This window comes from Paramormyrops kingsleyae, chromosome 9 (genome assembly GCF_048594095.1).
Source record: "Paramormyrops kingsleyae isolate MSU_618 chromosome 9, PKINGS_0.4, whole genome shotgun sequence".
Classification (NCBI taxonomy): Eukaryota; Metazoa; Chordata; class Actinopteri; order Osteoglossiformes; family Mormyridae; genus Paramormyrops; species Paramormyrops kingsleyae.
In genome coordinates, this window is record NC_132805.1 from 32,625,809 (window position 1) to 32,643,066 (window position 17,258).

The 17,258-nt window shown below is 44.5% G+C and overlaps 1 protein-coding gene across 1 annotated transcript; it reads left to right on the forward strand.

The window, feature by feature from the left end:
- The first annotated feature begins 805 nt into the window (after positions 1 to 805).
- On the forward strand, positions 806 to 9,412 carry cep76 (centrosomal protein 76). The gene is made up of 12 exons (XM_023813562.2): positions 806 to 1,230; positions 1,406 to 1,561; positions 1,880 to 1,952; positions 2,237 to 2,461; positions 2,773 to 2,958; positions 3,561 to 3,658; positions 5,476 to 5,604; positions 5,713 to 5,901; positions 7,814 to 7,980; positions 8,119 to 8,452; positions 8,718 to 8,935; positions 9,039 to 9,412. Exons 1-12 carry the CDS (start codon positions 1,168 to 1,170, stop codon positions 9,175 to 9,177), a joined length of 1,977 nt encoding a protein of 658 aa, XP_023669330.1. The 5' UTR covers positions 806 to 1,167; the 3' UTR covers positions 9,178 to 9,412.
- Positions 9,413 to 17,258: the final 7,846 nt, after the last annotated feature.

Consider the following 17,258-nt stretch of genomic DNA (forward strand, 5'->3'; position numbering starts at 1 on the left):
TTGATTCTGAAAATCGCCAGTCCGGGAGTGAATGAACTGACAAATACTAATTAATTTTGCCAACTGCAGTAAGCAATAAACCGACGCGCTTATTGTGCAACAAAATCAGTTAAGAAAAGAATACAACGTAAATATTTATAATATAAATAGCCAAATTATGATGCAATACATGCGGATGCATAGATGTTTTAATGTTATACTGCAATATAAAGTTATGCTGCCACAAAGTCTTTGGTGTGGCCCAGTGGTTGTCTTACTTGGCCCACTTGCCACTTAAGTTGAACAGACTTGGTTTATACCATTGCATGGCAGGTAGGGACACTTAATAATTTGGAAAAGAGTTGAAACAAGTGCCATTATATGTCACGGCTCTGGGAAAATGCTTCGTCACACTTCTGAATATGACTAGAGTGTGCCTCAAAACTGACTGCTGAAGAATTATTGGTTTTACTTTTTCCTGGTGCAATCTATCATTTGGGAAGGAAAATGTGTCCCAATAAAAGCCGAGCACTACAATTAATGTATTATAGTAATTGATAATGTACGATGACAATAATTTACCGAAATATTTATTATTGTTACTAGATATGACCAGGTTTAAAGGACAAGCCACACACTCACGACCCCCTAGAGCCAAGCGCCATACCAAAGTGACGCCAAAGAAAAAGATAACTTGTACTATCACGTGATCGCACATAAGTAGGGTCCTTCCTGTTTTTTTAGGCCGAATGTCGCGGCGGTTGTCTATGTATGTGCCTGATACAAAAGCGGACGTGCAATTTAAATTTATGGGGAACTGTATCTAGCGACATATCCGAGACAATTAGGTACAATATAAATGACACATGTAAAACATTGGTATCTGTCTCTTTATAATTAATAACACTATTGTTTAAAAATAAGCCAGGCCTGATTGAGAGGATATTCCCGCTGGCTTTTCCGCCACAGTTTAAACTGACAGTTGTAGAGGGAGGAGTGTATTTGTGTAGTTACGCTCCGAAAATATGGAAAACAGTAGTGGATATAGATCTCAGAAGGTGTTTTTGATTTGACACGTGACTTAACTTTAACACTGAGATCGGACGCTCAGAAACTTCGTCTTATGGTTAGTCAACCAAGGAGATCAACGGAGACTGAAACGGTGTTAGGTTTAAATCCGGTGCTGACATGTCGCTGCCGCCGGAGAAAGCTTCCGAGCTCAAGCAAATCATTCACAACCATTTAACTAAGGTGGGGATTTACTTACTCGACACAGTTTCGGTGGCAGTCAGAGCTTGGCAGCTTGTCACCAGCTGTTAGCTAACGGACATTATTTGATGTTCAAGGCTGGAAAGCCGGAGATATTCCAGCATTCATGTCAGGACATCGTTGGCGGTCTTGTTGATACATTGTTCGTTTTACGCAGATGGACATTCACGGTAAGATAAGAGACGTGCTGGCAGAGACGGTGAGAGAGGAGCTGGGGCCGGAGCACCGCGCACTATCCGAGGCGGACTTCATACGAGCCCTGCAGCGCCGGGGCATCGTCGACGACCTGATGAAGCAGCTGCAGTTTTCGAAGGTGCCAGATATTAACAAGTGAAACTTGTACAGAAACTGCTAATGACTCCTTTACTGCAAGGCAGGCAACTAAATTTAATCAAAATCCTAACTTTATATAACATAGGACATTAATATTTTCAGCATCACAGTAATTTTATAGCTATCAGATTAGTCATAGTTCAGGTAGACATTGTGGATCAAATTTTTGGACAAGGTAGAAGGACATCTTGACACCGTTGTCCGGAGCGATATTCGAGACCATCAGAGTAACATGATGGAATGTACAGAGCACTTGGCAGAAAGTGACTTATTTGTGGATCTTCCTCATCCTTGCCAGGAGGTCAGCCCAGAATTGTCTCCCAAGCCAGCCACTCACTACGTCGATACTGAGGGGACACAGCTGAGGAAAAGTCAGTGTTTTTTTTGTTTGTTTGTTTCACATCATCTGTGTGTTAGTGTGCTGTAGTCTGCTGCTGAATTGTGGGTAAAAGACAGTGAAATGTTTCTGTCCCTAAGAATAAAACAGAAATTACTGCTTCATCTGTCACATTAATATTCGTACTATATACTAACTACAATAGTACATACAGATATAAATATCTCAAGGCACAGTTTGTTATCCATTTGGATAAAAAGGCACAATTGCATTCAGTAATCTTCTGCTTCATTGGTTTTCTTTGTACTGTTTCTCCAGCCAACATTGACCCGTCGAGAAGATACCTGTACCTGCAGGTGCTCGGGGGGAAGGCTTTTCTGGAGCACCTGCAGGAGCCGGCTGCCTTACCCGGGCAGGTGTGCTCCACCTTCACCCTGTACCTGCACTTCAGGAGTCAGCGCTTCCGCTCCAAGCCCGTGCCCTGCGCCTGCGAGCCAGACCTGACAGAAGGTTTCCTGCTGGAGGTGCATAGGGAGACCGCCGGTGTGTGTCTCTCGTCACCGCCCCGCCCCTCAACCCAACCCCCACCCCTTGCTGTAAACATTTCTCAGGCTCTGTGGTTCTTCAGCATCTCAGTTCAGACCTGCACATGAAGCCGTAGTTAATCAAAACGATGTGATCATTGGAATATTGTATTAAATATTGAGGAGCTCAAACTGGGGAGAATATGAATATGTTTGACATTGTGTTAAATGCACACAATCAGCATTGTGTTTTTGTGGGGAGAGAAACCTGGAATATCTGCATATTTTTTGTGTTAGATTAATTGTATTTGTTGCACAATCCTTATCCAGGGGAGGGCAGCAAAATGGCCGACGCAACCGCCATGCTGTCTATCTGCGACCCGGTGCACATGGTGCTGATCAAGACCGACCCGGCTGGGGAGACTGCACTCGTCTCCTCCCACTTCCTAGACTGGCGTTCCATCCTCAGCTCTCCGAATGGGAAAACCAGTCTGGCCGTGGAGCTTCTGGGAGTGGGTAGGGAAGTGTGTGACCTTTAATGAGGAATTTACATGCTGGGTGCCTGTTGCCTATATGTGCAAAAGTGACCAATGATGGTGTGAACAGGCTGTGTGTGTCATGAGTGTGCATGGTAAGAGAGAGATTTATCCTGTATGCGTGTAAGAAATTTTTCCCAGTAATTTGTGTGAGCAGTCCTGTAGCATGAATGAAACCTCCTTTCTGGTTGCGCTGCTGTAAGTAGAGCAGTGTTAGGGTGCATGGTTGTGTGTGACCCCCACACCAGGGATTCCCAACCCCCGGTCCCAGTATTCCACCAGACCACAGAAATGCTGGGGTTTTTTTTTGGGAGGGGGTGTTGGTTGCTTTCCAAAAAATAAACTATAAATATTCAGTTTTTGCAGCCCTCATGTTCATGCATTCTCTTCACAAAACAATGACCGTTAAACTTAAGAAAGCGATCGATCCATCCCTGACCCCCCCCACCCCACCCCCCGCATTTACTGGCCAATGAAATTTTTGTTTGATGTGAACCAGAGTAGAACTCCACCATGTCTCTGGATATTTAGTCTCTCTCTCTTTTCTTGCCCCCCCATCTCATCCCCTCATTGGATGAACAGGCAGCGAGTGTAAAGTTCCAGCCGGTGTCCTGAATGTGAAACTGGAGCTGTACCCCCCCCTCAGTGACACCTTAAGCCCGGATGTTGTCAGCACACAGGTGGGGTGCGTCGCTCCGTGTAGCCGTGCTCTGCCAGCAAACACAGACCAGAATGTGTGCTCTAGGTTTTATTCATGGTGCTTTTCCACTGGCATTCAGGAACCGAGCCGTATCACGAAAAGACATTACTTACAGCGCGGCTGCAGTTCGCGTCGGTTTTCCACTGCATGAGGGTCGACTCGGTAAAGGTGTTGCCTGGCTTGGAGAACGACAGTGACGTAAAACCTATGAGCCACCTATTTACTGTTCACACGGTGTACATCATGATTACTATGTGCTAATTTCCGCCAGTCATGTCTGTGAGAATCGCCAGGTTATGTAAGCATCAAACACTAGCGGAATTGGCGTTATCTTGCGTAAATCTGGATTACGAATCCATTCCGTTCAGCCGTTCCCTAGTACTTGAACTTGAAAATTTCCAACCTTTATCAGGAATGTATCAATACATTGTGATGTGTGATACTAGTAATAATGAATAATATATAGAATATGTTCTTTTTCCCGTCAGATAATCCATGCATGTCGACACAGATCACCGGTATCTCCATGCGTTTTGACCAGTCAGATAGTGGGGATTAGGGCTGCCAGTAATAACTATTTTTCGGTGGAATAATCGATCAACTATTTTACTCATTAGTACATCAATTTAAACGATTCATTTACCTCCAGAAAATCAAATTGACAGTAATTTAATTTTACTTTGACAACAACGAACTGTGTCATTGCAGCGCTTTATATAAAGGATGCTAGCTACGCACATTGTTGCCCACAATATGATAAGCAGATTAATAGTAGGCCTAAAAATATTAATGAGATGCATATTGTGATGCCCAAAAGTTAGTAATCTGTTTAAATTCCGTGTATGCTTATTAAATTCGGTTAGTGGAGCATGCCACATGGTAAATCATGTCCCTCAGTAGCCAGCATCTTTTCAAAGAGGAGATATTGTGGTTAAACTATGTAGAAAGATGGTGGTATGGCAGTACTTTTGCAGATTAAAGTCGGACACTTTTTTTTTGTAAATACAAGGACAAAAGATTAAAAAAACATTTGTTATTATGAACTGAAGTATTTTAGAAATCATAAAGGTAATTTCATCAAAATAATTTTAAAAGTAAGATGCATCGATTTAAAACACTGATGTAAATGTCTTTTCAGCGTTGATGTCATCGGCTACGTCGATTAATCTCCCCTAGTGGTGATGCAACCAGCTTAGTTTAACCATGCTTTTGGCACTGTTAATAAGCAGGGCCGTGTCAGTGCGGGTATGGCTCGGATACGGCTGGGGTATGGCTCGGATACGGCTGGGGTACGCCTCGGATACGGCTGGGGTACGCCTCGGATACGGCTGGGGTACGCCTCGGATACGGCTGGGGTACGGCTCATATAATTTACGATGGCTGGAAATCGGGTATGGCTGAGGTGCGGCTCTTATAGTTTACGATGGCCAGAAATCGAGTACAGCTCACTTCTTAGTGACAGTGGAAAAGGTCATTAATTTCTTAGCAAATTTTTCTGTTTGTAGTGACTGAACCTTTACCCCTTGGCACAGCAAGCCATTAACTTTGGGTTTAGCTCTTTATTGAAAGGTACAGCAGATGGCCACAAATGGCTATTGGAGCACAAATTGTTTTTGTACGATGCCACCTGCTGGCTGATTGTGAATTTACATTTTTATTTTCCTTGCCCGTTTCAATGCTCCTCTGTCCTTGTGTTGTATCTGTGACTATGCAGCCCATGGCTAACCGACCCAGTGTGTTTGCATGAAAAGTGCAGAGTCCCCACTTTCCCATAGTGACCCTAACTGGCATTTGCAGCAATCCATGGAGCGGCAGAGAAGAGCAGAGAGGGAGCGCTTGTTTTTAGTCTACGCCAAGCAGTGGTGGAGGGAGTTCTTGGAGATCCGGCCGTCACACCAGACCAAGCTGGTTAAGATCTTTGCCCAGGTTAGGAGAACCCCATCTCCCAACAGATCCCCATGTGTGAGGCTCTGCTGCTGTGTGACAGCCATCTCTCCCCCCCCCCCCCCCCCCCCCCCATGTACTACCTCACAGGACGAAAATGGTGTGAACCGGCCCGTGTGCTCCTACGTGCGTGTCCTACGGGCGGGCCGCATCCTGGAGAGCCCCCGACAAGCGGCCCGCTTCGTCAGCCTGCTGCCGCTGGAGAGGGCCCCCGTGGTGGGGGGTGGGGGCCGCCATGAGCAATGGTGCAGCCTACTGGCCTTCCTCTGCAGGAACAAGGTAATGCTGGTCAATTTCACACTTAACAGTATTCTGGGATATATGTAGATATACTTACATACACACACATATATTGTTGGAAATAATGGTGATAATTTTTTGTAACCGGTTGCAATGGTATTCACTATAAGCATTTACCGCAAGAATCACAATACAGGTCTACATAATATTTTCATTATAGCAACAAAACACACAAAAAACAGACTGACGTGAAACAAATCAATTTCAGCCTGCATAATCTCAGCACGGTCTCACCTTTTTGCCAGTTATCTGTCTCAGTGGATCTCAACTTAATTGATCTTCTCTAACCAGTTAGCTAACTTGATTAAAAAAAACAAACAATATACAACCAGACTGCTAAGAACATTGTAGTGTTTCAGTTCTCAGGGGCCCACAGTCGCGTAGGAAACGCAGGGGTCCCCGAGCGCCAGTTTGAGAGAAACTGAAATATTGCGCTTGCCTCACACGTCTATAGAAGGGGCAACTACGCGGTGAAGTACACGGGCAAGTATGCAGTGTGTGCAGCATGGCATATCAGGAAGAATTGGTTCCAGAAAAGCTTCTGCGTTGATCGTGTAGCAATGGCTTCAATTTGAGAAATCTTGCATGCAGCAATCTACAGTTATTTGCAAACTTTGCAAAGATACCGTTCGTTCGACACATGGCAACACTGCCAGTGTTTTTAACGTTACATATAACGTGCAAAATGTGTTTGTGCCATATCACCCACCTCTACATGGAAGTATATGGGCATAGGTTTTATATTATGTTTTGTATGAAAATGTTAATATGCTGATATGTTTGCATTTCTGATGATATAATTACGTTTCTATACGATCAGAACTTTACCCATGATTTATTTTTGGGGGAAAAAAAAAACATTTTAAAGCTGCTACCCATTTTTCTAGGGAATTCAGTGGACAGAGAGCAAAGCATCCAGTGTGTTTTCTGACAGCTGATGTGAAACAACCAGACCAGTTTTGTCTGGATGATGTATGGTTAAAAAAATCCCAGTGCTGCTAGTAGTTTTTTTTCTGGAATCTTCTGCCTACTGCGCCTGTGGGCACTCCTGTGCTTTCATCTCTAAAATCATACTCTTAGACTCCTGTGGGTTGGAGTGTAGATTGCCACGCTGTGATTTATTGGTTCTGTCGCCGCTAAATTAATTCTAAGGCTAGCCCGGGACCTCTTTGGACTGTGTGGTCCATATTAATGGTTCTGCGAGCCATCCGTCATCCTGACCGCACCGGCCTTGGCCCAGTGCAACGCGGGTCAGCTTCTGGAGAAGGGGCTTGGGGATAGGCTCTGACTGGAACACTGCCCTGAGAAATGTTTGTTCGCCCCGCACGCTTGTGGATTCCCCGTGATCTAGTTACTTTTTCAAGCATTTGACTTCTGACTTACCAGGTAATAGAGTGAGTTAAACCCTAGTTCCTTTGGTAAGCATTGGGGATCGGAATTCCACCCAGAAATGAGACTTATTTTCTTGATTGCCAAGCCTTACCCTGCTTATTCAAAGACTGTCAGCCACTGACAACTAAAGATGCGTCTTTTGCATTATTTATGTTTCACTGAAGAAACTGAGTGACCTGTATGCTGCTGCCTGTTTATGGGTTGTTCTGCTGTGTTTACTTTTAAAAGAGGGCCCCTCCCATCCCAGTCTGTGTTGCCGTTCCCTTTGAATCTCATGAATCTGCTGTACAGGGGGCAGCATAGGTGAGGTTTGCTGGGGGTGTGAATCTGTCTGATGCCTGCATAGTGAGCTGAAAACACCCAGGAAAAATATGAGGGCTGACTGTTTGAGTTAAAAGTCCTTTTACTCAGGAAACTGCAAAGATCTTCTTTCCAGGCCGGTGTGTGTGTGTGTGGTCGGTGCTCGGCACGGAGGAATGACGTCCGTCTGCGTTTCCAGGGCGACTGCGAGGACCATGCCACCCTCCTGTGCAGCCTGCTGCTCGGCTTCGGCCTGGATGCTTACGTGTGCGTGGGCACCAAAGCCAAGGCCGTGCCCCACGCCTGGGTGATGACCTGTGGCACCGAAGGTTCCGTCACCTTCTGGGAGAGTCTCACTGGGCACAGGTATCTATGCCCGGAATTAAGTACCAGGAAACTATATACGTGCAGTTTACCCTTAAAATGACTGATTGTGTGCAATGGAAATAGTGCATGAAACAAGTATCGAATTTCAGAGGCACCAGTTTCTTGTGTCATTGGCAGATACCTGCACCAGCCCATCAACCCAGACGACCCTCCTCTCGCACCTCAGCCCCGCCCCTCGTACCCGTACAGAACGGTAGGCTGCGTGTTCAACCACAAGTCCTTCCTGGCCAACTGCCAACCCTCGGACACCGTGGAGCTGTGCATCTTTGACCTGCGGGAGCCGTCACTGTGGAAGTCCATGAGCGAGGACGCCCTGCTCTCCGTGTGCGCCCCGGGATCCGGCTCCTCGGTGCCCCCCTTGCCCCCGCTCTGCGGCCCTGCGTGGGATCCGGCTGCTGCCAGCAACCACTTGGAGCTGGAGATGCGCTTGCTGGTGTCTGAGCACAGGAAGGTACCATCTGCTCGTCGATGGTCTGAGTCTCTTAGCTGACAATCTGTGCAGTGGATTTTTGGTACGCTTAAAGCTGTACATTTAACTGCAGTTGCTCTGATTTAAGTTCTTTAAAGATAAAACCACAGTCCCCACTTGGGACTTGAACCAGCAACCTTCAGAGTCTATAGCCTTAACTGCTACCTGCCCTTTCTCGCTGACTCTAGTGCAGTCTGGCTAACGGAACCAGGCAAACTCCTCTGCTCAGGTGCTCTCCTGTTTCCAGGACCTGGGTATGACCACAGCGTGGGACGACCAGCTGTCCTACCTGCTGTCCGCGGCGCTGTCGGCCTACGAGCTGGAGCGCAGCACAGGGGTGTCCTGTGGGAACGAGGAGTTCCAGGACGCGGTGCGGCGGGCAGTACCCGATGGCCACACCTTCAAGGGCTTCCCCATCCACTTCACGCACCGCAACGCCCGCAGGGCGTTCGCCACCAGCATGCGGTAGGCAGGGGCTGTAGGGAGGGGGGAGCGCTGTGGCACTCAATTTCACACTTAACAGTATTCTAGGAAAGTGGCAGGTAACAGCCCTTTTGTGACCTAACAGGTCTCCGTTCTGTGACGAGATAGTGTGTTGTCGTGGTGACCAGGTGAGGCTGGCGGTCCGAGTGCGGGTCTATACCTACGCCGAGTCTGCATGCGCCGTTTGGATCATGTTTGCCTGCAAGTACCGCTCGGTACTGTGACATCTCACCCCTGGGAAGAGACTGATGAACTGTATTAATCGCCAAGAGGCAATTAAGGATGCTGTTTGGCATCTGGAACCAAACATGTTCTTACCTGTGTTTTTGGTACATATTGTACATATTCCTGCTTTTTTAAATGTAAACCATTTGTTTCCTTTGTACTGTGTATATAAAGCTCTATTTTTGTAAAACTGTATGTGTTTTATTTACCAGAAAAAGTAAACTGTATGTTGAATGTGCAGCATTGATGCTTTACAGTAAGGCCTTTATAATTTAGTATAAATTGGACAATAGCCAAAAGTGCAAAGAATTCAATTGTGTGGGTTCCCCCTCCTCCATTATCCCAGTAGAATAGTCTTTTAAAGTGCTCAGAGACCATGACAGCCAAATCCTTAATCTGTGGAGAGTCCCCCCCCCCCACCTCATACAGTTCCCTGGTTGGGTATCCTGTCCTCCTCATAGACTGATGTCTGGATCATCTGTGACTTTTTCGGTCAGATGGCAAGGAGAGCAAGCCCCCTGCCACCAGGGGGCAGTGGTCTGTGTGGGAGTCAATCTTGATATAGATCAGGGGTGGCCAGTCTCATCCAGAAAGGGCCACAGCATATGCCGGTATCACTGCAACTCCCCATTTAGATTACTAACTAGGGGAGTGATTGACTGAAGAGTCCTCACACCTGGGTTTGAACAGCTGACCTAAAGGTTAGCCCTAAAACCTGCGTACACAGCGGCCCTTTGCGGATAAGATTGGCCACCCCTTATGTAGATGGTACAGCTGCTGTTGTACCATTTGTCCTACTTTGGTCATTTCCTAGTCAGACAGCTAAATGGTGGTCAACCCTGGTCTCATCAATAGCTGTGGGATAATCTTTTCTGTCCTACCTAACACTTAAGTTATTTTTCAGGCTGCAAGCTGCCTAAACTTGCCTTTCAAGTACAACTCAGCTGCGATTTATGACGAAGTAGAGAGAGCGACTTTAAGGACCTGAAAACGTCACCTGGTCACACAAAACTGTTCCATAACCATATATTCAGTGTTTAGCTAATTGATTGGTTATTGGCTGGAATATTCTTTTAAGAATATTATTTAAATATTGTGGTAATTAATGAAGCACAGCGGTCTTGTATAAACGTTAGACAGAATTCACGGAAGTTGTAGCACAGGATTAGCACGGAATATCACATCTCCGGTGTTCCGGTTAATAAACAAGTTTCTGCCGAAAGAAAAATCAGAAGCAACCCCGGATCTATTTGAAAGTTGTACAACGTGATTGCAAGTTACGTTTTTACTGCCGCCCTTTGCATATTGACCGCACGGTAATTGTAAAGGCGGGTGTATTTTATGTCCTATCCACAAGGCGGCGGTTAAGTACTGTCAATGGAGAATTCTCCGTGTTTGCTTTAAAAATGGGAAATAAAATGCTAATTTGCTCAAAAGACAATTATCACGTTTCAATTCTCAATTATTGTCAGGAAATGAGTTCAAGTTTAATATACTTTGGATATAAGAATATAAAAGGTCAATAGTGAATGATAAAAATTCCCCACAATATATTGAAATTTGTTCCAACAATGGAAATGTTGTATTTTGACAGTCAGTTATAGTCCAATTCTGTGTTAAATATAGGAATATATTATTTTGAACTTTTTGTATCATCTCATTAATTTGATTTAGTGGTGATTTATGGCTTAGTCCAATAGGGCGCGGCAAAGTGAGCCCAGTCAGCACCTGTCCGGGCGAAGGCAGAGGACGGCAAACCCAACATCTCACTGAAGTCACTGAGTGTGCATATCTATCTATCTATCCATCCATCCATCCATCTAGCGATCCATACATCTACATTAGAGGGTGGAGTTTAACCCAAGAAGCGTGGGACTCAGGTCAGGGAAACAATAATATAAAATCTAACCAGATTAGTTAGGTATCCGCCTGTATTTAACTTGATGATTTAAGATGATGAGGCCCAATAGTGTATTTATTTATTTTTATTAATTGATTTTGATTTGTGCTTTTAGTAAACCACCTTTTTGGGAAAGGAAGTTTTTATAGATGTATTCTTCCTCACGGCTTTTGAATGATTGTATTAAAATTCTGTCACTCGTGCTGAATGTTGACTGAATATCTGAGTCTCGCATTCGTCTGCTTCAAAGAAAACAATCAATCAATCAATCAATACATCCATCCATCTTCTTTTCATGGTCAGTATCTGTACGGATGTCAGTCCTATATGTGTGGATCGGAATATAACGTTGAAGAAGAAACTTGGAATTTGACTAAGATTTAAAATTCCTATGTGTGTGTGTGTGTGTGTGTATAAAGCAATTCATCATCCATTACGAGGTAGCCTATTCTGCATAAAGTTGGAAGGCTTACTTAAGTAACCAGTAGTTTCTGACAGAAAACCTGTCATTAAAATTACTGTCTTAATTTATTGAAGTTATACAAACATTTAATTAATACATATAATTAACATGTAATTAGTATTTTTTAATTAAGGAGCCGTCTTAATTTAAAAACTCCACGGCGTCCCGCCAATCGTCCCAGTCTCGCCGCCCGGCCGCGACGCAGCGGCGTGACTGAGGCAAACGTCGGCATCAGCCCGAATTTTACAGGCATGCCAGGGCATCCAATTTATTCAATTTCGCTGCGAGCAAATTTGCAATTCCGTGTTTATCCCAAAGTTGTTGAATATGCGGATTGGAGGGGGTGGGGGGGCTAGGCAAAGCTAATGAATAATTCCACCCTTACCGACGCGCGTGCCTCCGCACCTTATTACGGAGCGGGAAGGGAGGAAGTGATGGTGAAAGGAAGCGCCTGACGTGGGGAATCTCGGGTATTTTTCGCCCCATATTAAGCAGAATCGCTCAGGTGTAATTGTCTAATAGGCCCCGCGAGATGGCAGCGCGCGGGAACAGGTGCGCGGGCAGAAGCTCGCGCCTTGCTCTCACCTTGCCGGAGCCTTATTAGCGACTGCGCCGCAGGTTCGGGCGGCTGCGCATAATGTGAGATGATGATGGAAACATCAGCTACCGGCGTATGACCCTGAACAACCTTCATCAGTGCCCTTAAATGAGCGTTGAACTTTCACCTGAAACAACCGCAGTAGAGTCACACCAGTGAGCAGTGTGCACACATTTTAAAATGCCTGACAGGTCTCTGAAACGCTTGCAGTACCGTGTGTGCTGTGTACTAATATTTAGCACAGTGTGTACTGCAAAATTTATAAAGCACCTGTAAAGTATTCGTCATTGCCCGATATGACAGCTGGAGATTTAGCATACCTGTGTCAGGCCTAATCTTACAGAGTCACATTCAGGGCTTAAATATAACATTTCAGATGCCTAGTTCTTCATCTCTCCTGCTATATTTTGGTACAACGCCTATAAATCACACCAAGATTGAGGGGTTGGTCTTCGTCACGCATCCCGGGGCCTGCTTCAAACGGCGATGCTCATTTGCAGAAATTGGAGGTGATGAATGGCTAAATCACTTCTAAAAGGAAGTCGTTGACAGGAAACCCTTTCCATCTCAGTCTCGGATCTGTTTCTTCCCCCAGTACAGGTCCTTTTTTGTTATTTAGCAGTCATTTTTATCCAAAGCGATGTACATCTTTGAGAGAAAGCAGACTCAGCCAGTGCCTGGGATATTTGAGGATTAAGGACCTTGGATAGCACTAAAAATCACACCACTGACTAGGGAATTTGAACCAGCAACCATCTTATCATACGTACAGCATCCTAACCTGTTGTACCACATGCACCACAAGAAACAATCATGCTCTGCTGTTCTGCTCAGATGAGCAACCTTGACTACATCTGATCAATCTTGGCTACATCTGACCATTCTTCACTAAACTGGCAGCCTGCCTATTGTTCATCCTGTCCTTCAATTCTATAAAGAAATTCATTGTTATTTACATTTAAGGGCTGTGTGGTGGTGGAGATGCCCTGGATCACATTCCTGCTCTTGGCATGTTTTCCCAGTACAAAGACATGGAAATTGTAATCTTTACATTTCTCACAGCGCGTGTGTCCTGTGACCAGCCTCGGGTGACCCTAAGCTGGATAAGAAGTTAGATGACGACGGGATTACTAGCATGTAGTAAATATGTAAAGAAATCAATACTGCTGCACATTCGCTTAATCTTCATTTCCACTCTGCATTACTGCAGGTAAATCAGTTCCATTACATTCTAGATGCAGAAATGTAAGCCACGGTACTTGCAGCAGAATCCCTGATGAAGCGATTGGTACCTTTTCACCAACAGCCAAAAGCAGACACATCTTTGTGTGCATTCATGTTTGAATTTGAATTTTAATAACAAACGGCACAGCTGAAGGTATGAGAATCTTTCTGTGCGTCAAAATTATTCTCATACTGCTTAAAAATGCAAAAATGTCATTAACACTGAATTTTCAAAGCAGAGTTTGATTAGGTTTTTGTGGAGGTTTGTAGGTCTTGTTCACAGGAGATCTCTGACATTGAGGTGAGATTAATTCATTTTTTTTCTCAGAAATACTTCCTTTTCATTTAATTCTTTATCTTTTTTTCACGTCTGCTGAAGATAATTGTGTGATAATCCATTTGTGCTTACTCTTCCTTACCTATATTTGACTCATACAAAGAGAGAGATTTTTACCTCAAAAAATTAATTTGAAAAGACAGCATGATGAAGTGAATGTTTTCACGTAACCATTGTTCCCAGGATTGTTTCTGTTGCTTCTATTGTTTATCTTCTTTCCCTTTTAAGTTTCTGTAGAAGCGGAGAAGTGGAAAGAGGCGGGAAAGTTGGGTGTTGGGGGGGGGGGGTGTCGCATGGCCAGAAGTCTAACGGGTAATAAAGTCATTAATTCAGCTGATTAAGTTGGCCTTTGGGTTAAAAAAAAAAAAAATTATATCCGTCTCCCTTTGAGACAACTGGGGAAGCGCGGAAGAAGGAAGAAGTAAAGCTAATTAGTGCAGAGAAAGAGGGGAAAAGGAAGGATGGGGGAAAAGAGGGGTACTGGGACTGAACTATTAATGAGACATGTTTGGGGTAAAGGAGTGACAAGCTCATCAAAACACTGGCTCTCCTGGCGCGGAGACGCTCGCTCAGAGAGCGGGGACACTACCTTTGAGCGGCACACCGCTAGTTAATGATGTGAGGCTTGGGAAGAGGGGGGCAAACTCGGGGTGAAATGTCAGTGCACGTGCAGTCTAATGAGCTTGTTGTTGTGGGCAACCAAGAAAAAGAAAGGATAAAAAGGGAGAGAACAAAACAGGCACTTTTTTTCACCCCATCTCTCATTCCGCTAAGATGCTCCTTGATATCGTCGCTCTGCGAAATGCTTTAAAGATTTCTTTAGCACTTTTTGTGATGGGGGCCAGTGAGCGCCGTCGCTCTGGAGAGCATTGGTGCCGTGCGGCGATCGGCCTGCGGAGCAGAGGGACTGGGCACACCTGAGACGGTGTTACCGACCCCCCCCCCCCGTCACTGTTTCACCATGACCCCCAGAGTTCCGTCACGCTGACGCGTCCCCGGATAAGCATCAGGAGTGCTGCCTTCAGTCACGCTTCAGCGCCGCGCCCATTAACCCCAGCGATCGGCTTTTAACAGACACCTTCATCTTTACCAAGATCTGTACCTTCATATTCCCCTTGCATCTGAACAGTCACAGAAATGCCTGATGAAATGTTTACATTTTAGTATTGCTAAAATGCATCACTGTAGAATATCAGGATGTACACTTCATAATATTTGAACAGGGCTGTGCTTAGTGTGGTGACACTGAGGCTCAGCGTGCAATGTGGGGAATGGTAAGCAGGGCAGCAGCTACCTTAGGCCCAGCCCCCCCAAGGTTGAGAGCCCCCCCTGACTACAAATCTCAGATATATGCAAAACACTTACGAGGAGTAAGTGGCTGATGTCATACATAATATATGAAAATGTGACATTCTACTTGTATATCTCTCATTTTTATATATACAATCTCATTATGGTGGGAGTCATAACACAAAAAATATTTGGTACAATATTAACATCTACAAAATTTGAACAATTTTAAAGTGTAATATTTGGCAATGTTATGTAATCAAATTATATTGTATATGGCATGTAACAAAAAATATGTTTGTGGAATTTAACTACTGCAGTGCATGATGGGTATGATATTTGGAGGCTACTTAAATTTATCATTAATCATCTGCAACTGGCATCGGCAGGCCCTAGGTGTGAGTTTTGAAGGGGGGGTTGGGCATGGTGTACAGTTGTTCCACCACTGGTGTGTGTCTCTGGGGCTGTGACTTCGAGTTTTTAAGTCCCTGTGTTTGGGTGAGTGTCTTCCCACAGTCTAAAGCCATGCAGCCAGGTATAAAGGCCGGTGTGTTGTATTTTGTTTGGTTGCTTATGGTTATTGTTAGAACTGGGTAGGGGTTAAGGTTGTCATGTACGAATTAGAGTTTTCCCCATAGAGATGAATGGAGGGTCCCCACAAAGGTATAATTACAAACCTCTGTGTGTGTGTGTGTGTGTGTGTGTGTGTATAAGGGGTACCCTTGCCTGTACCCTGATCTCGCTCGGATAGGATACCGTCTTCTTTCTGTGTGATAAAAATCATGTTTATAAAAAGTCAAAAACTGAACCAAATGAAAACCTACAAAAAAGATGCATGACGACATCGATAAAATAAAGCAAAACATAAATTAAAATCATACAGTTTAACTGCAGCAAATTTAAACGAACCCAGACTACAGTGTGTCTCGAATGACATTTTGACGTGGAAAGCCACGGTGAGACGATGCTTAAGAAATTCGTCACACTAAGTGGGTTTAAATTAATTTGTATAATTCAGTGCAACAAAGACAAAATTGGGACTCATTCACACAAAAAGCTACTTTCACTCTGTCACAGCTCGAGGTTGAACAGTGCAAATGTGATGCCCCCTTTTTTAATTTCCACCTTCACAGGCACCTTAGCAGCCTGTGAAGAGTGACTCTGAGGGACACGGATATAATTCCCCTCCCTCTTTAAACCCGAAGGGGTGACTCAAGTTTCAGGAGTGATAATGAGCTGGACACTGGCTGTGAAAGGCTGATTCCCATTGGCTGCAGTGGTGAGTTCACACAGGATGCAAATCGAATTTCGCCCATGACATCATAATGAGTTTGGAAGTATACAAGTCAATCAGTGATTCTTCATATTGATGACTTTAATAACGTACTCTTGCCTCTCATTTCCAGAGCTGGGGATTTGTTGCCTGCAGTTTGCTTGCTCTTCCCCGTGTTTGCCTGGATTTCCCTCCATGGTCCAAAAATATGTTGCCAGGCAAATAGACACTAAATTGCTCATAGTTTGTAGGTGTCTGTGTATCCTGAAATGGACTGGCACCTCATCTGAGGTGACCCTGGTGCTTCTCGGGATGGTCTCACGCCTTTATTTTAATAGATAAGTAGTTGCAGATGATGGATAGAAAAGATCCTTGCGACATGGTTAATCTGTATTGCGAAAAATATTTTCCGTGGTGTGTCACTGGTAATAAGCATAAGACGTCCTCTGTGCAGCCATGAGCTTGTTGATATATGTTATTATATAATTAGTAAATTTCAAAACTGTGAAGAGCTCCCAATAAATATGTCAGGCTTGCGGAGTTTAGGTGACTGAAGGCGCATATCCAGTAAGGAATGATGGACTTATAATTCAGTGGGTTACTTTTTAATCGGGCATTGAAGAAGAAAAAAAATTAACCGCTGAGTGGATATGCAAAATGCACCCGCTGTAACGCACCCCAAGTACTAGATCTAAAACTACACACCTCACGTATGCTTTGCTCTCATCTGTCCATATTCACTGCTACAGCTGATTCGGTTGTGATTAATCTAATTTTCTATGGGCCAGTAGGATAGGTTTAGGATTAAATGCGCTTCCAGTCACTGTAGCCTAGGGCTCGGTACTTAGCTCGAATTTCCCAAAGGAGAAAGAAAGTATAGCACGTCGAACCTCAAACCACAGACGAAACATCTGGAAAGAACCAGGAAAATAATAATAAATTGTTTTAAAAAGCTGCACAGTCCACGGAATTTAGCTAATAGCAGTTAGCATTAG